Source organism: Myripristis murdjan, chromosome 21 (genome assembly GCF_902150065.1).
Source record: "Myripristis murdjan chromosome 21, fMyrMur1.1, whole genome shotgun sequence".
In the NCBI taxonomy this organism is placed as follows: domain Eukaryota; kingdom Metazoa; phylum Chordata; class Actinopteri; order Holocentriformes; family Holocentridae; genus Myripristis; species Myripristis murdjan.
The window spans coordinates 7,877,947-7,902,379 of NC_044000.1; the positions used below are offsets into that span (position 1 = coordinate 7,877,947).

A 24,433-nucleotide genomic window follows, 5' to 3' on the forward strand; every position below is an offset into this window, starting at 1 on the left:
TATGAAGGAAATAAAGCGCAATAAAAACCTACCCTACACACATACTGTACCCAAGTACACACACACACACACACACACACACACACACACACACACACACACACACACACACACACACATACACACACAGCCTTGCTTAAGGGGAGTGGGCCACTGTTGACATGTAATGGAGCCCCTAAAAGGATTAGGAGGTAGACTGTGAAATGTGCTGAATGAGCCTGCTTGGTAAGAAGGGCCTTGAGGGCCAGCAGGAGAGACAGGATTAAGTCACCCGCCGTGTCTGTATGATACCATACACTGTTTTGGTGCTTTGTCACAGCACTTCATCAGCCCATCCATTTGCTCTTATTGTTTGGCATTTAGCAACGGCACAATGGAGTGATGAGGCATGCTGGTGTGCCATGGAGGAAACTCACGGGCGACTATTTTGAATTGTTTCTACATTTGTCACCACCACACCATATCTCACTGCTGTCAGTTTTGCTGGATACTTGGCCTTGAGAGTTATTGGAAATGGTGCACCTGTGGGGCCTTGAAAAGGGTAATGACTGATGATCTTGAGTCAGATGATTTCCTAAATGTTTTCCAACAGGTAAGGACCTTGAAGAAGTAAAGAAGTACAGCAGTGCTGGTGTGTTTTGATGACTTGAATTGCATGAATCGCTCTGTCCGCCAGAAAATAGTCCCCAGGGAACAGAAGTCCCCTGGCAGCTTTACACAGTGAATTATCAGTTCAATGGTTTATGAATAGTGACAACTTTGTTAGCTGCAGAAGCATAACATTACAAGGTAGGTGTCTCAATCCCTGCATGATTTACAGGATGGTTTGTTGCAATGAAAAACGTGAGGTAATTGTATGAAACGGGCTCAAAATCACTGGTATGGTTGTTTAAGTTGGCTGAAACTAGTGCATAACTTGATTTTTCCTCTTGGCGATGGAGCCAAAGTGCAGCCTGTTTATCAGCAAGCAGTAAAAAGAGGAACTGCTGCAATGTTTGGATTTACATGCTATGGTTCATAGACTTGCACTGGGCTCCTGGTACGAAATCGAAAAAGGATCATGAAAACTGAAATCTGACCAACTCCTCTTGGGGATGGAGCGCACGTAAACCAGTATTTCAGCAAGCACTCAATGAAAAGTAGGACTTCCACACCAGCAACTGTACATCTGTAGGTGTTCACTACTCCTACGTACTGAAATCTCTTTTTACTCATTTCCCACTCGTTCTCTTCTTTCTCTCATTAAGTTATTCTTTTTGCAATTGTATCTTCTCTTTCCCTGTCTTCATGGCATGGCCCATTTCCCCACATCTTTCTGCTTGTCACCCTCAGTACTAAAATCTCTCACTCTTTTCCTCCATTCTCCCCCTCCCTCCCTGCATGCACTTCTTTCTTCTCCACTTATTTCTCTTTTAATCTCATTGTAACGGTCTCCCCACTTTACTGTGCTTACTATCCCCCTTTGCCTCTCTTCCAAGTTTGCAGATTGTATGACGGAAAGGAAACAGGCATTTTAATTTTTAAGAGGGTCTGTTCAATAATTTTCTGGTTATTGTGGTTTTGATATAGATTTGTTATGTCATCTGAATTCTTATTTATTTCCAGACTGGAAGTAATAAAGCTTTATTAAAATGATTTTCCTATTATTTGCAATTCTATATGTTTTCCTCTTCCCTTTGGTGTGTGTGTGTGTACGCTGCTGGCATACCGGCTAGTTACAAAGCATGTCACAGCAATATCTGCAAACTGGAAAAGGAAACCCTCAGGAGGGGGTGGAGACGGCTAGAATAGTGTTGGTAGAAGCAACTGGGACAGCCTAAATGTCTTTTTCAAAATGTCACATTCTTCCAATTTAACAATGCCTTTCAAATTCACAGATTTTTTCATATTCTCACACTGCATATACTCGGCTACAATCATTTTGCATGCTCTATCTATATGCTATAAATTTACTTTTCATGCTTAACATAAAAACCTAACATACTGTATGTAATAACTGGCAAGGAACAGCCAACTCCACTGATCAGAAACCAAACTGTATTATACCAGTATTCACAAACTAATTAATAAAGCAAATAAGAGATTCCTTTTTGATTGAAATTGCCTGCTCAGTAGTTCACACATCACACTGCACCAAAAAGCTACGGGTAATATTAGTCAGGGGTAGCAGGAGACTGTCCTGTGTCAGTGAGGTGCTGGGGTTTGGGCCCACAACAAGCACCAACTCCCACCAGTTCACGCTTTGTCAGAGCCTCTCCAGAGCAGCCACATGTCAAAACTGTGAATTGTAGCTGGTGTAAGATGATGGTCAGGCAGGAGTTTGATCACTTAAAGACTGTCATTACAACAAGCAAGTAGATTTGATGACATGACAACAGAAGGCAGTCAAGGCTAGTAGTCCAAGCTCATCAACTAAAACTGAGCTAAGCTCATGATGACCTTTCATCTAGCGCCACCCTCAGGGCACATGGTCAAATTATCACAAAAGATATCACAAAATGCAATCTGTGAATTGCCATGTTATTGATAATTTCCCAAAGGAAGAGTGCTCTTGATTGTGGTGATGCAATGACTCTTCCTCTCAGGCTAAACTTGCACATATCTCTAAATGTAATGGATGGATTGCCAAGTAATTTGCTGAGTGTACTGATGCTCCCCAGGGAATTAACTATCGATTTTATTGTCACAATCACTATTTTTACTAATTTTTAAAATTTGCACATGAAATACCACTAAATCTAGTGGATTGCCATGATGGTGCATTCATGCTCCCCAAAAGAAGATTACTCTTGATGTTGATGACCCAATCACTTTTGATATTTGATTTGATCTGATTACCATGAAATCTGGCACCAAGTCCAGGCCATAATGCCAGCTTTTACACAAGATATCATGAAATACAATTAACAGATTGCCACCATCCTTGCAGGATGACCTGTGTTCATTTTTGTGACATTATTTTTTGGTTGTAACTTTAGACCAAAATGTCAAACTTGCTACCTCAGAACAGCTTGAGTGAATTGCCATGTAATTTTGGAAAGCACATTCATGCTTCCCCAGAGGATGAACCCTGTCAACCACGGTGACCTGATGCCATTTCCTTGAGCATCATCCTCAGGCCAAAATATACAAATTCCCATCTCCCACTACTTGCATTCCCCTGAAGCCGGCGAGACACCAACGGCACAGGGCCCACGCTTGGTATTCCATAACCCATCTTCAGCTCAATTTATATTGTCCAGAGTGAAGCTGATGTCCATTTTGCTGGTTTACCTCTTTCCATTAGCTTAATTTTTTTCTGTGTTCTGTCTGGACACAAGTATTGCAGCATCACGTTAACTAGGCCAGCTCTTTCATAGTTAACGACGCCAGCCAATCTGTCTATTTCCCTTTCCCCCCATTCCGTGTCTGTCTCTCTGCCTTTCTACTGGGCGGAAGTACAATGACAGTCAGTCAGAGAGAGTACAATGCTCAGCATTTGTTTGACGGGTTCAGTGTTTGACAAAAATGAGAGGGAGTCAAACGCTCCCCAGCGAGATGAGACAGCAAGCCCGTGGATGTACTGCAGTCACCAATCTCTGGACGACAGACAACTAAGCTCTATATCACAGCACAGAAAGAGAGAGAGGGGGCAGGTACAAACTGGGGAAATGAGAGATGAAATGTAGAGCGGGAGGGGAATGTAGAGAAACAGGAAAGCAAAATGAAGTGGAGAGACTGACAGGAATATGAGCGAGGGAAAGAGACAGAAAAAGAAAAGATGTCTGGGGAGGGCAGGTATTTTTCAAACCACAATTCTTCATGACATTTTGAAGGCAGCGACAATACAAGTGGGATGCAAACAAACATGTTACTTCCTTGCCGTGTATCACAACACACCTCGCTCTATGTCTCTTCTGCCCATTAATACTTTCTGGTGCTTGTTTCCTCATCTCCCTCCCCTCTCTCTCCTTCCGTCTCAGTCTCGCTTGTCCTCTACCTCCCCTTCTTTTATCCGACCTCTTTTTCCACCCTGTTCTACCTCCATCCTTCCTCCTCCTTATTTCACTCTTTCCTCCTGGTTGTCTCCTCCTCCTTCAATCCCTGAACTCTTTCCCTCTCTTGTTCTCTCCCTCCTTTCTTTTCTCCCTCTCCTCAGCTCTCATTTCTTCCCTTCCCCTCCATTTCAGCTTCCATCCACACAATTATTTTGCTCTCTGTCTCCCTAGCGCTCCATAATTTGCTGTTCCATTTCTGTCCTCTGTCTCTTTATCTCCCTCCCTCCCTCTGTCTGCAGGGTGGTTATACTGTAGCATTTATGCCTGCAGAGTCTGCTGCTTTTTCTCTCATGCGTTCATCTCATTATCCTATATTACAGGCCTCTGCTTGCTCCCCTAACCTTCTCCCCTCTCTCTGCTGTTCCTCGATCAAATCATTCCATCCTCCCCCATGTCTAAGTCTCCCTCCTTTGAAGGAAAAATAAAAAAACCTGAAACTTTTTCAGACTACCAGTGGCAGTGTTTACTTTTACATACATTATGTGTTTTATACATCAGCCAGATGAAGAAAAGCTTCACTCTAACTCTTTCACTTCAGCAGAACACTGACCAGCTGTCGGCACAGACCTTCTCTCAGGACAGCTCACTGAAGGTCAGTTCAGACTCTCAATGTCATTCTCTGACCTCACTGTAACAAATCCATACATGTGTGTTTGTGTCTGTGTCTCCCTGTGGGGATGCAGCAATTGTGCAAATTTCACTTTACAGTGCATGCTTGCTGAACTACTTTGCACTTTGGCCTCATGAGGAAGCGATTTAAGAATGAATGGCAAAATAAGATAAAGACAGTGTCTGAAAGATGTGGGAAATGGGCCATGAGATAAATAAAGGAGTATGGATAAAGAATAATAATTGAATGATGGGAAGAACAAAAAGTGATAGAAAAGCAGTAAAAGCAGAGGAAAAAGATATTTCAAATACACAAGGCATGACCAGCAGCAGCTAACATGCATACAGATGTGGACATTTTTAAACTCCTGAGTTTCTTTATCCCACAGAGGAATTGCTAGGGAAATTCATGTTTAAGCACAATCCCAAAATAACTCTATGATGCAATATTTGCCTTCGACGGAGTAACCACAACAGAACTTAAACTGAACTTAAACTAACGGGATGCTGCCACAGCATACAGAGCCCCAATTTTAGTCCTTTCTTGCTGAAATACTGCCCCACTTCTGTTCCCTCCCCGAGACAAAACATTTGGAACAATCAGGTTTTCTCCTCTTTCTAGTCTTTTGGAAGATACAAGAACTGGTCTATTAATGAGCTGGTTGAGTGGCAGAGAAGTATTTGTGTTACCACTCAATAATTTGGCTGCGACATTCATGAAAATAGTCTGCAGAAGCAATGCCAGACGGGTACTAGTTTCTGGCTCCACTGTTACAAATCTACAAATTTCTTAATAGAGCAGCTAGGCATTCTACTGAAATCTACATAATCTGCTTGGCTTTTACTTCACATTTGTTCAACAAATAAACAGGGGTGTAACAATACACTTATTCATATTGAACTGTTCGATAAAGGCCACTTTAAAGTTCTCTGTGCCACTCATGAATCTATTAAAAAATGGTGCCACTGTGTCCAACAAGACAGGCAACATGACATAACAGGCAACGTGCTGTCTGCCCCTCCCTTCCCCAGTGAAAAACACTCCAGTGCAGGTCCATTGAGGCACGTTGAGAAGCACACTAAGTTAAGCTAGTTCGCTGCAATATGGATAGTATAATACCCTTACTACAGCAGAGATAGAAGACCCTCCATTAACCAACAGGTCTGACCTTTGGAGCCACTTTGGTTTCCCTGTCGGTTATGAAGGCGATGGCAAGAGAGTGGTGGATGAAAAAAAAGAAAGAAAAAAGACATCTAGTTTCTGTCTATGCAAAGGTGTATGATGGAAATGACAATAAAAATGAACTGAACTGATATCCACAACCGTCAATTGTGGTCAAAAAAAATATTTTCTTGCCCTGGATGTTACAGGGCAGCTGTTACAGGGAACAACAAAGTAAACTAGCAAAAACTAGTTTGGTGATAGCTACACTTTTGCCTCTCCACAGCTGTTTCAAGCCTATTAAAACTAGGAAGATACACACAGAGCTGTGAAGTAAATAAAAGTTGTGGCAGCAAGATAGCTGATATTAGTGTGACACTATACTGATGATGTTTTGATTTATATATGTAAAATATATATATATAAATACAACATGAAATAATTCTACAGGTTTACTTTGTTACTGTTAAGAAACTTATTAGTTTGAAAGGAGTTTGTGGTGGAAGAAGGTGAACAGATGTGAATAAATTGGAATAAACCTATATGGAAAAGTGGTGAGGAGTGTAATTTTGTCTCATGAAACATGGAACTAAAACTTTACATGCTGTGTTTATATTTTTGTTGCATTTTGTATTTTTGTTGATACTTCACCTATGATAACGACAGTATCAAATTACAGGCAATACTGTGATATGTGGTATTTTGTAAAATCATCAACTATGATACATCACAATATCCGGAACTGAAGAAGGAAAAAAAAAACTGGAAAAGGTATAATAATTTTTCAGTAAACAGGAATCAGCAAAACTTTTCAGTGTTTTTCAGCAACTCAAATGTGCACATTAAGCTGAAAACTCTGGATACTTTACACAAGTGTATTGATCATGTATCACAAGAGGCAGTATCATGGTAAACTGCATTATCGATTTTTAGTTCCACCCCAACTGATTGGTGTAAATAAAAAAAATTCAGTAATGACATTAACTACTGCTGCAATATACTTGCACTGAAACTTGTAGCAGAAAAAAACTCAAGTCAATACTGTCAATACTAGCAAGTTGTGACCACGGGGAATCGTTTTAGGCCCAGTCTTTGATTACTCTCCCGGTGGAGAGTCTGCAGTGGTTCCAGATTGAATCGAAGCAAAAATTAGCCAACCTGCTCCACATAGTTGCTGAAGTTAAGTTAACAAGACAGATGTAAAGACAACGAAATACACTGTGTTCAAACCAGGACCCCTTGAAAGTAAGGTCAGTCATCTGTGTTTTCCGCCACCCAAAGCACAGAGTTAAGCAGTGAAAATAGGGGCTCTGATTGGTCAACTGACAGCCAACTGCGATGCTGGAAAAATGTGTACTCAAAAAGGACAACCTAAACCAAAAAATAGAAGCACACAACTATATTACAACTAAAACTGAAAAAGTCACATTTGTGGATATTCTCTACCCTAGCGCAGTCCAAACCTATTCTGGAGGTCTAATTTACATTTCAGCCATTTACTTATTAACACCCTTAGCAAAAGAGACTTACGACTGCAACCGCGGGACTCCATTCATAATTCAGCAATATTTCAAACAACTAATGTTCATGAATTCAAGATAATGTCTCTCTTTTTCATACAGGGTGTGGGTATGAGGCAGATGAGCAACAGGGCTCAAGAGACCAGAGGAGATGCGATGAACAAGTGGAGAGGAGGGATGGAGACAAGCTGTGATAGAGTTCAGGAGAAGAAAGGAGAGGGCAGAGCAGGAGGCTATGGCAGTGAGATGAGAGGGGGAGATGCTGGATTAAAGGGGTGGTGCAGGAGAAAGCTAGTGACAGTGTTAGAGATTCAAAGAGAAAAAGGGGGAAAGGGTATAAGGGCAGAGACTGCACAGCTGCAATGAGAAAAGAGAGAAAGAAAACAGCACGTTTGTAGAGGAGAGCAAAAGAGACAAGATGGTGCAGGGGAGGAGAGAAAACCTGAGAGGACGACACACAAGTGAAAGATCGAGAAAAGAGGGGATTAGAAGAGGAGAGGAACGAAAAGAGGAGAATGAGAACAACAGAGGAGAACAAGGAGAAGAGGAAAAACAATGAGAAGAGAAAGGAGAAACCACAAGGAGACATACCAGGGAAAAGAAGAGAGAGGAATAGGTACAAAAGAGGGGTGGTGAGGAGAAGAAAGTAAGGAAAAATCAAAAATGGAGTAAATATATGGAGAGACGAAAACAGGAGAGCAGAAAGCAGAGAACAGGACCGAGGAGACGGGAAAATGGACAGAACAGGAAGGCGGGAAGGTGATGAATGAGGCAAAGACACAAGAGAATACATAAAAAGGACAAGAGGGAAAGGAGAGAAGAGGAACGAGGAGAGCAGAGAAGGAAAGAGAAAAGAGGAGAAAACAAATGGAGAAACCTTGTACAGATAAGAGAACAGGAAGGAGAAGCAGAGGGGAGAACATGAGCAGGTCAGAGGGAAGAGGAAACAAATCAACAGTGACCATGACTTTTTTCTTCATGTGTGATGATCAGTGTCTGAGACATTTGTGCTTGAAGCCTGGGGACTGTTGCCCTGTTGGTGATGCTGTGGTGGGCCAATGAGCTTCATTTAGCAGATGTTCGATGTCAATATAAAAACATCCATCCTCATCATCCACTGTTCCCCAAAGGTTCATCAAATTTGACCCAGCAATTGCCAGCCAATTGGGTTTATATTCAAAATGCCGTAACCAGTGTCAAAATCCAACAGGCCAGTAGAGGCTCAAAAATCACACACGAGGGACAGACGGACAGACGGAGCCCAATCCGGAGTCCCTTCCACAATCTGTGACTGTGAGAGACAACAGCAGGAAGCAAGAACACAGAGACATAAGTGAGTGAAAAAGGAGATCATCAGCTAATATGAACACCCACAGGTGGTGAAGAAAGGAGATAAAGTGTGAAAAGAGGAGAGAATGGGAATAGAAAGGAGTTCAGAGGAGGAAAGAGAATAAAAGACTAAAGCCAGGGGACAGACAGGAGTAAACACAATCCATCACTGTTGCTCTGTGTGGACTCTCCCAGGCTTACACCTCCTCCTCCTCCTCCTGGGAAGGGCCGATGCTGAACTCCACCTCTCCACCTCACTCTGAGCTCCGTCACTCTCACTGTCTCTATGTTCCTCTCCCTCTTCCGCTGCTTTCCCCTATTTCATTTCTCCTCTACTTCTCTCTCTGTGTGATCGCTATCGCCGTCTCTCTCATGCCCCTTTCCCAACGTTTCTCACTCTTTCTGTCTCCCTTGGTGCGAGTGTCTTATTTCAACACCCCCCTCCCCCACCTTCTTTCCATCTCTCTATCGCTGCCCTCCCCTATTTTCTCCCCATCCCTAACCCACTCTCGAGGACTCTTGTTAGTTGCCCTCATCTCGCCCTCTCTCCCCCCTCCCACCCACAAGCACAGCTTCATCCCCAACGGCATGCTAATATCCAACTGGGATGAATGCTGATAAACGCTCTGAAAGCATTCTCCTCAAGCTCCACTCGTCTTCCTCCTCCCCCTCCTCTCTTTCCTCGCTCCATCACCCTTATCCTTCTGTGTGATCTCGCCTCCATGTTCACTGCCCTTAATTCTTAAAACCTTGATTCACCCAGGGAGGGTTGATTGAGCATGCTTTGTTGCTCTGCTTCGTATTTGGGCAGCTACACACGTTTCCACCTGGGAGCTGCCTGGTACAACTCACTTTCCCTGTGCAGATTTTCACAGCCATTCATCATCCTCATTGTCCAACTTCTTCTCTTCTCTTTATCGGCAACCGTCACCTCCAAATGCCCTCCCTCCCTCCCTCCCTTCGGCTGTGCTGATGTGTTCGCTCTTCCACCCTCACCTCCTTTTCCTCCATCCCCATCTCTCATCTCAGGCCCCCTATGCTGCAACTCTCTCCTTTCCTATTATCCTCTGCTTCTTCTATAATGAAGCAAACTCTGCTGAATAATCAAGCTTTACAGTGGCAGAAGAAGTGGAATGGAGAAATGGAGGAAAAGAGGAGTGCCAGGTGAAGGGGGTGGGGTAGAGAATAATGATTAAATCAACATCAAAGTACGTGCAAGATGTTTTAGCGGATGCCCTTATCCGCTGTGATGTCAGGGAGAACATTCACTGTCTTCCTCAAGGAGACTTCCGACAGGACAGGACAGGACAGGACAGGACAGAGCTGCAGAGAGACAGACTGGTTCTACACTCTCAATTCAAATCAAGGACTTTTCCATTACTTTTCTGTAACCACAGACCAAATTTCCATGCAGGGTTTCCGCTACATGTAATTGATCGTGGCGCACCGCCACGGCTAAATAAAAGCCGCCACGGCTTGGGAATGATGTTTTTTTTTTTTTTTTTTTTCCGGGTGTTAACACAATTTAAAGTATATTGTATGAATGACCTGTGAAAACGACCCTACATACACACATAGCATATATTTGCGCACATATACTTACTATGATCAGAGTTTTAAATGATACATTAAATATCACGACATGTTACACTACGCCGCAATTAATTTTATTTTGAAAACGCACCGGAGTTATCACCCGCCTGCTTTGTCCTACTGCTGCGCGCTTTTTCGGGTTGTGGATGGCTTGTGGCTGGGGCTTCTGCAGTGTTCCTGGTAGTATCTGGGGGGCAGGAGCTGCTACAGGAACGTCCTCTGGCTCGGCCCTCTCACCTGCCGTGTCTCCACTTAGAGGGCCGAGTGAGAGGACGTTCCTGTAAAGTCACCGGGCGGCTGAGCGACCATGACCGGGGCATCAAAATGCGTGTTGTTAAAAAAGCCTGTTGTTAGCGTAGTTAACGTCCGCTAAAGCTAACGTTAGCGCCCCTAAAAATGCCAGCTAAAAAGTGTGTTGTTAGCGTTACCTAACGTTAGCTAGCACGTTAGCGTTAGCTTGGTAGTGTCGGCCGTGTTGCTAGGGGACGCCTAGCGCCCGGCTGTTTGCTTTCTGTTGACAGCACATCGCGCCGTGAGTAAATCCAGTCAGCACCAAGTAAACCCCAAGCCCCAACCAGGTTTGGTTTTTCTCAATTTACCAAGTTCCACTCACTTTAAATTGTATTTATGTGTAGGTGAAGACAGACCTGAGGAACAGGCTGCAGGGGGGCCACCTCTGGCTGAGTTGAACTACAATAGAGCCTTAGAGCTCTTTAAAAAAAAAAAAAAAAGAAAGATGAAGTGCTCTCAGCCAGGCTGCACACTGCCAATAATAGTCTTGCAATATGTAGCAATGTAAATAAAGTGTGTATTGGTCCGAACCAAACTCTGTGTTTCTGTTACATGCTAACACATTTGGTCCTGTTGGCTTGACCCCCCCCCCCCCCCCCCCCCCCCCCCCCCGGTGGGGACATTATGTTTGGGGGGGGGGGGGGGGGGGGGGGGGTCGTCCCCCTCAGCACCACAGTTTCAAAAAATCCTGGGGGAAACCCTGTCCATGACTGTATTTTTCTGTGTAATGCGTAAAACAACCTTCGCAACTAGAGGGTGAAAAGGCATGACAAATAAAATATGTCTCTGCCGCGTCTCTTGACTCTGATTGGCTGGTTTCTTGGAAGGATGCGAGGGATGCGACGGAGCTGATTTCAAGGAAAGAAAAATATCTTAATTGCTCTCCCCTCTCAGATTCTAACTCAACTTCTAAAAATTACCATTATTGTTGACAATCTCGATTTGTAAACAACAAGCTGGCAGAGAGTAAACATGATTCTCCTGATGACATCCATGAGAGACAAACCTCACAGCTGTTCCAGTCACGGCAAATGGAAGACCAAGTTTCAGGAGACAAGCTTAGAGGTGCAAATAACAGCAGTGTAGTAGACTTGGGTTTGATAAGACTGATAAAAGGGGGATGATTCTGGGATGCTGGAACACTGTTGAGCCTGTCACACCTGTTCCACACTGGAAGCGAGCAAGCAATAACCCGACGATAACGCCTTGGAAAGTGTCCTGAAAGGATTTGAGGGCATCATGCCACAAAAACAGCAATGGTCATCTTGCAGAGTGCAAGTTTACTTATTTTGCACTCTTCTCTTATCTTTTACCAGACAAGAATGAATGACCACCTATCTTTGGTTGGATTGCATGAATTTAAAATCTTTGCAATTTCCACCTATGGGTGCCATTTTGTTCAGGTCCTTGTAACTTGCTGGAAACATCACCAAGAGGTGGAAGCTTCTCTGCTGTCCAGACCAGCCTCGTTACATCAATGTCTGCCCTCCTTCGCATGAACAACATGGAGGCTCAATGCAGTTTCCAGCTCACAGCAGAGCTTTAAATACCACGTACATCCGTGACATGTCAGAGAAAGAGAGGTAAAGCGATTTTTTTTTAACCCAAAGCGCCACCACTTGTTTCATCTGCTGATGGCTGCCATTTATATATTGTGACAGCCCTGCATTCACATCAGAGGTGTTTTCAATGGCACTGATTTGTATGGTAGTCCAGCATTCCATAAACCGCTGAACTACACATTACATCAAGGCTCAACTTGGATTACAGCACAAGAGATAGTAACATATCCTGTATACTGATAATGTGAACGAGACCAAAACTGATAAATTAGCTAAGTTTCCTTCCAACTGTTTCAAACGTCTCTAAAGTTGGCAAACTTCATGCAAACAGGTTGACTGAGACGAATACACGGGGCCCTGAATGTCGACACACACACACACACACACACACTCTAGAAAAAGGTAGGCTAAAGCATCTATCAGTATTGATCAGCATATGCAAGTTGTCACTCTAAGCCTCACATCCCTCATATCTGCTTCAAGTCAGTATAAGAAGGTTTGCACTACAGTTGCTGAAGACATTTTTATCATTTTTTCCCCAATTTTTTCAATACATTACTTTTCTGGGATGAAATAATGCTCAACTGGAAGAACTGACGTGAGTGAGGGCTGTTCATGTCCAAATATATTCATTTCATCAGGCTGTTAACAGCTTATGTTTGGGACATTTAGCTGCCTGTCTTATGCAAGTGACTTCCAGTGTGTTACAGCAGAATTAGCTTAAATTCCTGTATCAGTAAGATTGCAAGCTGAAGAAAAAAAAAAAAAAAGAGGCCTGACCACAAAGAGCACCCTTCCTCAGGAGTATGCTGGGCACTGCTAGCAAAGACCAAATAAAAAGATAATAAGTGAAAACGAGTCTCATAGTGGATGTGGTCGCTGCATAGCGTGCGTATCTGCTCCCATTACAGAGGGAGTACTGCTTAGCCAGGCATGAAAGCTGGAGTGGGGCGGATGGACAAACAATGGTAAGGAAAAAGGGAGGAAAACAAGGAGACAGAGAGAGAAAGAAAGGGAGAATGAGAGAGGGAGAACGACAGTGAGAGTGAGACAGAGAGAGGGAGAGCTATGCATGGCTGGAGCCCAACTCCACCAGCTCCATAACCATGACCCAGCTGCCTGCTGGCTCTAATGGGAGCACAGAGACGATGAGATGGGAGGAGAGAATAGATATGAGAGGAAGAAAAAAGAGGAAGAGGAAAGGATAATAGACAGTCGTGAGCTAAAAAGAGGGGAGGAGGGGACAGAGGAGAGGCTCTCGGAGCAAGATGGAAGGATGGAGTGACAGATGAAGAAGGGAGAGGAGGGAGGGAAAAGAAAGAGGAGGACGACGATTGGAATGAAATAGAGGATTTGTGGCTACTTTCATTGTAGCTGGAGGGCAGATTACAGTTTGGAGAGGTGGTGGTGGTGGGGTATACCTCATTAGCATGGCTACCTGAAAAGGAGTCTCATTTCCCTGGATCGGCCCCATAGACCCACCATTACCCTTCTCCCTCTTTCTCCATCCCTCCCCTCCTCCTGTTGTTACGAAATCACACCCTACTGATTCCCAGACCTTCTGTTTAGGTAATAAAAAATGAGTGCGTATCTTTCTTAGTCTTATGCCATGACCCCCTGCCACCACCCCACCATCCCCACACACACACGCACACACATCCCTCTTCTCTCCCACTCCCTGGTTATTCTTCCATCATTCACTTTGCCTCCTTAATCTGACCCCCATTTCTCATTCTCCCTCTCGCTTCTCTCTCCTCTTCAGCAGAAACAACCGAGGTGCTTCATTGAGTACCTGTCAGCTGCAAACAGCACTAGCACACACACACACACACACACACACACACACACACAGAGGTGAGTAGTTACCTCCTGTCCAGAGAGGTAGTAGGCGGCCAGCAGTCCTCCTATAAAACGAATGTTGACCTCGAAGACGGACACCTCGGCATTCTGGGAACAGAGCAAAGCAGAGAGAGATTTATCAGAAAAGGAAAACACACACGCACACACACACACAAACACTCTCTCTCTCTCAATTTATTTCTCTTGTTATTTATGCATTCTGTTGGATCTGTAGCACACTCCTCCATGTTAAGTTCTGATCTCATTTGTGTCACTGTCAGTCTTCGTGATTTTTTCTTTTTTTCTTATGGAATGAGGTGTTTTTATAAGTCCCTCAGGGATGTCTGACTCACCTGCACCACTTCTTTTTTTCCCCATTTCATCTTTTTCCCAGTTTCTGCATCGAATATGCAAGTTAACTGGCTTCAAAAGCTAAAATAGTGAGGCTGAGAGAGCACACACCTCCACCTCCTCCACCTTCTTCAAAACATAGGCTCTACCGCAGGCAAATCACAACTAAATCACACCCCTTTGCAGTGCATCATTTAGTCTTCAGACAGCTCACTTCTCCTCCTACACAAGTCTCTGGTGCAGCCCCAGCACCCCTCCCGGTCCCTGGAGTTACAGTGGCCTGTAACTGACACAAACTATAACATCACACTTTCACAATGCACAAGAGTAAGCTAGCTAATTCCAACAGAGAGCCAATGGAAATGTCAAGGGTAGACAATATACTGTAGTACTGCATTGGTTTTAGGGCTGCAACAAACCATTATTTTCACTGTCAATTAGTCGGTGGATTATTAATCTTTTTGATGATGAAATGTTAAAAACAATGATAAATGCCTATTACAAGTTCCCTTACACCATAGTAGTATCTTCAAATTGCTTCCTTAGACTGAACAGAAGCCAACAAAACCAAAAGTTTTCCATTTAAAACAGCATAAAAGGAGAGAAGCAAATAATTTTTAGCATTTGTGAAGCCGTACCTAATAAATGTTTGGCATTTTTACCCGATAAATGACTAAAATTACTAACCTATTACCAAAATTATAATCTATAAATCTTCTGTCAATTGGCTAATCAACAAATCACCTCAGCCCTTCCTGCTTTTTGCTTATTTTGGCATGAGAAAAGGCTTTTTAGCCTTTTGTTGCTGAAACAGAAATTATAATTATAATTATAATGATTAATTATTTTATTGTCATCTATCCAGGAAAAATACCAAACATTTGCTGGTTAAAACTTCTCAAATGCTAATCTTATTTTCATAACATTAAAAAATATGACTTCTGCATACTTCTGCTGTTCTTTGAGGACATCATTTTTGGGCTCTTGGAACTTGGGTTTTTGTCATATTAGTTTTGATGTTTTATAGATGAAATTATTAATCAGAGGAAAAAAACAAGTTGCAGATTAATAAAGAAAATATTCATTAGTTGCAGCCCTAGAGCCTTGAAATAACAAGGAGAAGTGAGTTTCTGTTCTCAAACAGAGAATGGGCCAGAAAGTGAGTCTGGAAACCAGAAATCGAGCCAAGTAACCAACACAACTATTGATGAACACTCCGCTCACCCCCCCCCATTGGTAGGTAACAGGGTACAATACTGGATTTTTTTGCTGATATCTGATACTGATATATGCACATCTTTGTTTATCCACCTAATTGCATCAACATCAAGATGCAGACACAAAATGCAATGCTTTTCAAAATGTACACATTCACTGGGCAAAACAAAAAATACTTCAATTAAGGTTATGTAAAATATGGGTTAGGGTTAGCCTATGACACGTCGATAATATTCTGCATCATTAGTAGGTAATGGTCATTTTGTGCTAAAGTAATAAAAATCTTAATTAAAGCTGCAAGCAGCGTTGGTCGGCCCTCGCACCGGTGCCGGTCCGCCACGATGTTTGAAGTGCAGACATTTCATCCATTTTTCCCTTTTGTAAGGGTATTTTTCGGTGCTTTCAGGTGGAAAGAGTTTTGGGCTTTTATTTTGAAAGGCCTAGGATGTCCTACTGTGTGAGTGACATGAGTACTGCGCTAATACATGAGTACTGGCAGCTGTGTCATGATCAGACCGAAATGAAGGCTCACAGAGAAATCCCCATGCAATCCAATGGAAAAATCAATCAAACCCACCCATGTTTGAGATAACGCTGCTCGGACATCGTTTGAGTTACAGACTTTATTCAAAGTTTAAACGAGGCACAAGACTCGGCTCTATAAATCTTGTATTTACATGATTTTGCTATCTTTTACCGTTTTTGAGTTATGGCAGTTTTAGTTTGACTGTTTTCTCTGCTCCCGCTGACGGTTTATAATGGGTGTGTATTGCGGAACTGTCCGTTGCCTAGAGTGAGTCACATGACCGGGCAGAGTGCAGAGGAGAGGACGCCAGGGTCCAAAATGTTGGAAAAGTCTTGACAGCGGCCACAAACTTGTTCCAATTTAAAAATTAATTTCATATTTTTGTAGGAATTTTCGTCCTCTTTCGTGTGGCATAATTTTCGAAGCCGTGCGACGTTTACTTTAGACGCCAGGGGCCTCATTAGCGCCAAGTGTGCGCCTCTTCTTGCCAAACTCCATGGAAAAAACGACGCCCTCCAAGTCGGCGTTGCCGACTTCGAGGGCTTATAAATCCCAAACAGTTCAAATTAATAATAATTCCTTCAGAACTTTTGTTCAGCACGGTATCCTCTTTCATGTATTAGCGTATCAAGCCGCCATGATTTACCGCCTCGGAGGAGATAAATTTTGTTCAACACGCAATTTCGGGGCCCGACTTTTACTTTGAAAGGCAAATTGCGGACTTCCTGTTGTTTTGAGGTGGGGGGGGGCGAGTGCATGAAATCTCGGCCTTGATGAGACCTACGTTTCGGCGCTGGTTTGGTCTTTCTATCACTTTCCTGTGGGCCACAGCGGCCGATTTAGTGTGCCTAGGTGGCGCTAGAGAGCCCATTTTTTGACTTAGGGGGTGCGTTTTTCCATTTTATCGAATTTTTCGCCAGACCTGGGGGGCGTGCCAAATTTGGTGAGTTTTTGAGCATGTTTAGGGGGTCAAATCAAGGTTTATTTTGACGTAATAATAATAAGAAGGAGAAGGAGAACAAAAAACAGTACAGAAACAATAGGCCCTCTCTCCGTTGGAGGGCGAGGGCCTAATTATGACCCTCTTAGCAGGGGAAACACAAAATGTCACCACACAACACTCCACAAAGTAACAGACAGGTCTTGTATTGAGAGCCAACTAAAGAGCAACTAAGACACAAAAGCAAACTTTCAACTCCAGCCAAGCATTTAACCACAAGTCAACGATGTGTGGATAAACAATGTAAGGCTTATGCATATTCTTTCCACTAATTAAGCCCAAAGTTGCCATCCTAGCTGTTATTTTCTAGCTTGGGGTGCTAAGAGGGAGGCCACAAAGTCTGCTGGTGCTCACCCCAATTTCCTTTGTTTGCAAAGCACAGCTTAATTGGGGCTAAATCTTAAAACAAAATCTTTTTCCCCCACTCTAATGTACCTCTCAGAGCAATAACTGCATTGCTTAAGCCTTGCAGCTTTTCCAGAAACCACAAGAGCCTAGCTTATGAACTGTAAACATTATTTTTTTGGTCTTCTTTTCATGAGGAAGTAAAGACCTCTGTTTCCCAGGAGTCAAACAGAAGCACAATTTCAGTAGATTTTATCACATATTTAACCTTCCTGGAGTACCAGAAGGGAGAGTGTTGCCACATAGGACAACACACTAAAATGCCAGATACTTTAGACAAAAACAGTAAAGCAATTTAAAGCAAATTCTCTACGACTGACAACTTGACACTATCTAACTTGTCTCAATGCAGAAAAAACCCAACCCATCTTGAACAAGCCGATCAAAACATTCAAACAATGTAGATTATTTGCAAAACGCTGTTACCTTGCTCTGGTATTTTCATACTAAGCCTGAAAACATACAGATGAGGACTTCACCGGGCCAGGCTGTGTGTGACCTCAATTTACAGTAAATGCACTTGAGGGAATGGAGAGAGTGAGAGGAGGGGGAGAAAGTGAGAAGGGGAGGAGAGGAAGAGCAGGGAGGAAGCTCAATGTGTGAATCCGAAGAGGGCGTTCAATACATCAACCCATCAACTAGGCTGCACAAAAACATCAAGAAGATTTTCTTGTGGCGATGCATAATATGTGTTACAAGTCCTAAACAATGATGGATGTACAGATAGATGTCCCTCTTCTTGCTTTTAATCTGAATATATGGATCGGATAATTCATTCTTGAATGTGTAAGCACGAACAGTGAATTTGACATACACACCAAAAATCAAATGTCTAATGTGATTGTTAGAGCTTCAGTGAATTACAAGTGAGTTTACACCAAACATTCACGATGAGACATGCTGAAACATCCAACTACTGTAGCCTAATTGCAAAGGAAAGTCAAGACGTCTGGTCTGAAATCTGTTAACCTACAATGATTGGTTTAACACTAACCAATGGTCTTGTCCCATGGGTCTGACAAGCACTGACTTTGGTAAATCATCGCTGATAAAGACACAGCCAAAACCCACTGAATTACAGTGGAAGTCATGGGGTCTGGAAACCAGGCAAGCAAAACATCCACCAACAGGAAGCAGGCCCAAAATAAGGAGGATTTCTAGTGATGAGTGGGCACTGCGATGGACTGAGTGATGAATGGAGGGGGAGCTCTCGTAAAGCTGAAGGTCAGCTTTGGTTGGTAGCATCAATCTACCATCTCCCTGTCTGTGTGTCTGTCAGTCAGCCCTGCTTGTTGGTCATTTACAACTGCAGTTTGGGAGCCCAGACCCCATGAACAGCAGCGCTATAAAACAACAGTGATTGAAAAATGCCTGCTGTGTCCACAGACAGATAAACGGACAGCCAGGTTGTGCAATGAGACGAACAGCAGCCCAAGAATGGAGGTGTGGCGCTCTCTGTGGCTGAGAAATTTTTTGATTTTATTGAATTATTTTGTTATAAAACTAACTAAATAACTAGGGCAGTGGAGTTATTCCCTTTTCTGTCTTTTCTGATTATCCGCTGCGAGCTGAAAGTTCGCAACAGAGACATTCTTCCTCGGAGACATTCTTCCTCTCCCCAATGAATCACATCTCATTTTGTGACGTCTTCCTTGTCTACTTATTCAATTGATGTTCCTCTAGTGAAGTTTAAAAAAAAAAAAAAACTCACACTCTCTTCTCAGCTCTTACGCATTTGTGGGCACTTTCCTATCATGTATGTTCATTCTTAGGACAAAGAGATATTTTGTTAAATTTCCACACCATTTTAGGTACTTGTAATGTTCCTGACATTTTTAAGTCATTTTTGATAAGACTATCCATTCAATTATCAGATTTTTATGTTACAAAGATGTGTTATTAACAAACTGTTTTTGTCATTTAAGACAGCTCAAATGACACATTCTTTAGGTTAGGGATCTCTTTTGATTCAACCATGCAGTTATCAGATCCAAATTCAACATTTTTCCTATCAAATTTCTGACACCTGACTGCAGAGCTGGAACGTAGTGTGTCTGTGAGAAGTGAGGTTCACATCACAGTTACAGCATATATTTTTATCTTCCTTTTAGTGTATGGTGTGCGTAATCATGTGTTTTAAGTTTTTTTCTGTATGAATGGATCAACTATGATGTAAAAAAAGGTCTGTTATTCTTTTGGAGGAGAGACACTTGGTGAACAGCTGATCATATCACCTACAGGTCATTCTGCTTCTGTTAAGATAGCTAAAAACTCACAACAGCTAACTGGAGAAAAGAAAAGAAAAGAAAAAAAAAAAAAAACAAGTTGCCAACAAAGGGCATGTGTCCAAATATAACTTTTGGTTTGGATTATGAATCTGAAGAAGAAAACAAATGCAAGGAAAATGCCACTGTTCACAAGATTAGCAAATAAGCTCTTCATCATGTAGCGTTGCAGAAGATGAACTCAACGAGCTGGAGGAGGGAACAATGAGGTGGCTGCAAGACAGACGGTATGGATGGATGTTTTTTTTTTTTTTAGCAGTTGGCTAGAAAGGAACAATGTAACTGATGTAATGTTGCATGTAGGCTGTAAACTGTCTACCCCTCAGGTTGATTGATGTTGCTAAATGATGTGACAGATTCCCAGACAGGGATAAAGCCTAGTCACAGACTAAAATTCCTTTTAAACTGCAATCACGCTAATTCTCCTTCTGGGTTATCAGGTGAAAAAGCCCTGGATTTATCTTAATCTAGATTTAAATGATCTGATTTAAGATCAGAGATCAGTGTTAGCCCTGAAGTAAATGAAGGTGTAAATTAAACCTCCAACCTCCAAAAGGTTTAACTGCAGACTATTTAATTTAATTCCTGCACAGGAAAACCAAACAAACAGTTTTTAGGTTGGGGAACTACTTTTTGGTAAAGCATTAATAAACAGTAATCGGTAGGCATTTTATTTGAAATAAAACAATATTGTTGCTACAAAATCATACTGTTGTATAAAAAACAACAGAACACCGGATGCCTGTGTGTTATAGTAAATAACATCACAGATGTGATGATTTATGGCCTTATCACACTCTCACTCGTGTTCTGTTGCTTAAGTAGAACTAAATTAGCCTCTTGTCACCCAGAAGTCTCCTGAAGAAGTGAAGCTCTCTGCATCCAGACATCACAAATTTATTTTCTTCAAGGTGTTATGTTGTGTTTGTGGTTTGGCTCAAACCCTTCACTAGAGCATGAAGAAAATGTGATAGTCCTTCAAGTTTGAAGGCAAACAATTTAAAAAAAAAGTGTCATCCGTGTGACTCAGCTAAAATATTCAATTCCATGACAACCTGTCATTCCAGCTGACAAGCACGTGGAGCACGCAGAGCTGAGAAATTCTCTGCCGAATGTCTCTCACCTGCAGAAAAAGGTTCAGGGGGAGGGCGGGGGGGTCTAATCATGACAAACATGACAGCTTGCACTGCATGGGACCACAAAACCTCAGAAATGTCATAAAAAAAGTAAACGGCAGAATGTATCTCGAGCAGCTCTTTCCTACCTCTCAGCTCAAACACTTTGTTGCTCTAGCTCCTTTGAAACATTACCCTAAATTTTTGCATATTTGGGGGAAAAAAAAGAAACAGCATCACATGTAACATTTAAAAAAGTGTCAAGAGCTTTGCCTTTGAAACTGCAGTAAAAAAATAGAATGTGGAACTCTTGCTCCTGTATAATTAAATCGGGCTAATCAAATTGGGCTGGAACGTACTTTTGACAGCCGGCGCTAATTTATCTCTCCATCTCTGCCGCATCGTCTCCGATCTAATTCCTGCTTTAACTGGGTTTATTAACGGCCCAGTGAACACAGAGCATTAATTTGGTATATCTTTGAGTTTGGCGTTGGACACAGACCTCACACCGACACATCCATCATCTGAGTCCAGCTGCAGTGTGGGGGGCCTTCAGGACCCCGGAGAGTCCAACAATGATTCACTGGTCGGCTCAACCCAAAGTGTCAGCATTTAATCATTCATTAGTGGTGGTGCTGGTGGGTGAGGGGGTGGTTGTAGTATGAGTGTTAAATGTGCATATGTCACACAGACATCCCTCAAACACAAAAAGCCGACCAGAGCCTGACTTTAAGTCAGGAATTTTTAAAATTCAAACTGATAGTAGTGCACACACGTTAGTCTTACTACTTAAGAGCACCTACATTCTTTGTCAAACTTTAAAGGACCATTAAGTAACTAATAACCGATTTTAACCTCCATCAGCAACCAATTCAGACACAAAGTTTTGCTGATTCATCCTATACAAGCCTCTAGTACAGCTCCCCGCCCCAAATGCCCTTCATCTACTTTGACCAATCACTGGCACCAACAATTAAACCACATTTTCAAAAAGACAGGAGCAAGCTCGCTAATTAGAGCAAAGAATAAACAGAAATGTCTAGTGAAGAGGTAATATAACACAAAATAATAATACCATTTAGTAGGGCTGCACAATTAATCGAATTTTAATCGTGATCACGATTTTGGCTGCCACGATTAAATGAGCCTGATCGTCGGCGATATTTACATTAAAAATGCGGACTTTGCTGCATATCTAATCAAGCACTTTCTCAGCCAGTAGTCAGCCAACCACCAGGGGGCGAACGCATGGTTAGGGCTTCATTAAGCTGCCTAAATAACAAGCGAGCGCACCTTGCAGCGGCAGCCTCAAGTTACTCGGTGGACTGATGAGAGTGAGTCATGTCGGGAGAAGAAGGTAGGCTACGGCAGTTCCTGCAACAAGTTCCCCGTCAGAGAGGCTCCTCAGGGCCTGCTCACATAGGGCCATTTGCTGCGTATCGTACTAAAGCAAAAATGCCCCCCTCCCCAGTCCGCGGCTGGCCTGCACTCACATTACCTAAAGCCCAAACGCGCCCAAGCGCGATTGCCCCTGGTATACACATCATCACGTTCAAATACGACAACAGGCATGGTCCGACGTCATCATAAATCAATATAGTTCAAATACATTCATTATGTCTTCCTTTAACTAAAAGACGTTTTTGTTTCTTTTAATCAGACACGGGATGTTTATTTACCTTGACAGTTTCGGAGGTAACTTCCTCCTTCAGAAAGGTCCAACTGACAGCCGGAGCGGCATGTCAGCTGGCTGCCGTGCACACCGGCCGGCCCACCTAATGCCGGCGGGTGCTGCGGCCGGCACCGTGGCGCACACAGACTGCTATATATACTTTCTTCATAAATCAAGTTTTGTTTATACGCGGTTGCAGCAGCACAATGGACAGCAACACAGACATCATGGTTGATTATTGATTGCGGCCATTCGCCGGTAATCGCACTGCGCATTAAACGATTTTGCGGAGGCAGGAGGAAAGTTGCATGATTTACATCGTATCCATGTTCGTGCGCTGCGTGCGTGACCGTGCATGTGCTCATGCATGAACGCCCGTATCGTGCTGGAGCACACCACACCCCCTCCAGCCATGCCAGAGTGGGGGAAGTGTACTGTATTCAAGCACGGAACGGAGCGATCACACTAGTCAAACAATTTTATTTATTTATTTATTTATTATTAAGCATTTATTCTTATTTAAAGTTTCATTTTGCATTGAAAACTGTTATATTGTTTGTTTAAAAGTAGTGCAATAAAAATACACGTTTTTCCCTAACATGGTGAATAATCGTGATTACAATATTGATCAAAATAATCGTGATTATCATTTTGGCCATAATCGTGCAGCCCTACCATTTAGTTGTTTGGCTCAAGAATTAGTTTTTTTTTTTTTTTAACCTTTTGTAGCTGGAATTATTACAACATAGGTTGCTGGTTTGCGGCTGGAGTCTTACAGACATAGTTCACCCATTTTGAAAACTTTAACATTATTTCACTTACCCTCTAGCATGGTGCAAGGGGTAATGTAGTCATGTTATCTTTCCCTAATCATTACTAAGAGATGGATGCTGGCTGGATGCTCCACATGCTAACTGTTACGCTCCTGCCATTCTTTAAGTTAGAAACAGTAATTTGAGCCAAGCTATCATCTGTATGCACTTGCATTTTGTGCATATGTGCAGTTTAGTTTTGGAAAGCAGTGCTTGGAATGTGATTTTAAACTTCATTGGGTGGATGAAGAGAGTTACTTTTGAGAACGTTAGCCAGGGGGAAGTCCACCTCAGTGGCAGGAGGCTAACAGAGGAGGATAGCACCACTACTGTCCTACATAACAGCTGGAGGGGAAGTGAAATAATATCACATTTTTCAAAATGGGTGAACTATCCCTTTAAAATTCCAATCTGTGGGGAGTTTTTGTTTCAAGAGAGCACAGGCTGGGAAGTGAGTTTTGAAAGCCAGTAACAGCAGCAAGTAGTCATCACTGAGTCATTGGTATTTATCAACAACCCTATCCAGATTTATTATGAACCTTTTGTGCTCTGGCAGTACCTCCATCACTTTATGCCATTGGCTAACCCGTCACATGCATCTGATGCAAATTCTACTTTGAAGCTTAACACCAAGGGCTCTATCTTGTGCCACCCGCTATCCGCTGCCACGACCCGCTACCCGCAAATTGCGGATTTAGGAACTTCCGCTATCCCTAAACGGTATCTTGCGCCACCCGCTACCCGCTATCCGTTATGCCGACTGCATCATTTGCGCCTGGAGGTGCGTCGTGGGCGTGTTTCATGCGCTTTCCCTAAAGTTGCTATCTTGCGCACACACTTTAGGGAAAGCGGATAGCGGGTGGTCCTGACCACCCGCTATCCGCTATCCCTAAAGTTTGGGCTGTTACGAGAGCGGCCCAGGCGGCTTCAATGCGCGCCCCGACGGAGCCTCGCCACACACACGGTCGGACTGATACCGGGACGCCGCCGGAATGGACTGAGTATATTACTCATATAGACTGTTTAGAGGAAAGACTGTTTTAATTGGACACTTACGCCAGCACGTTTTATTGTTTTATCATAAGCCAGCAGCTGTGCTATATTTTT

The 24,433-nt window shown here is 42.8% G+C and overlaps 1 protein-coding gene across 5 annotated transcripts in view; it reads right to left on the reverse strand.

Annotated features, from left to right (window-relative positions):
• man1a2 (mannosidase, alpha, class 1A, member 2) overlaps window positions 1-24,433 on the reverse strand; it is a 184,953-nt gene that overhangs the window by 53,191 nt on the left and 107,329 nt on the right. For all 5 annotated transcript variants that reach the window (XM_030080339.1, XM_030080338.1, XM_030080337.1 and 2 more), the window contains one exon: window positions 13,970-14,050. In XM_030080339.1, the coding sequence (XP_029936199.1) occupies window positions 13,970-14,050 (81 nt within the window). The remainder of the gene's footprint in view (window positions 1-13,969; window positions 14,051-24,433) is intronic.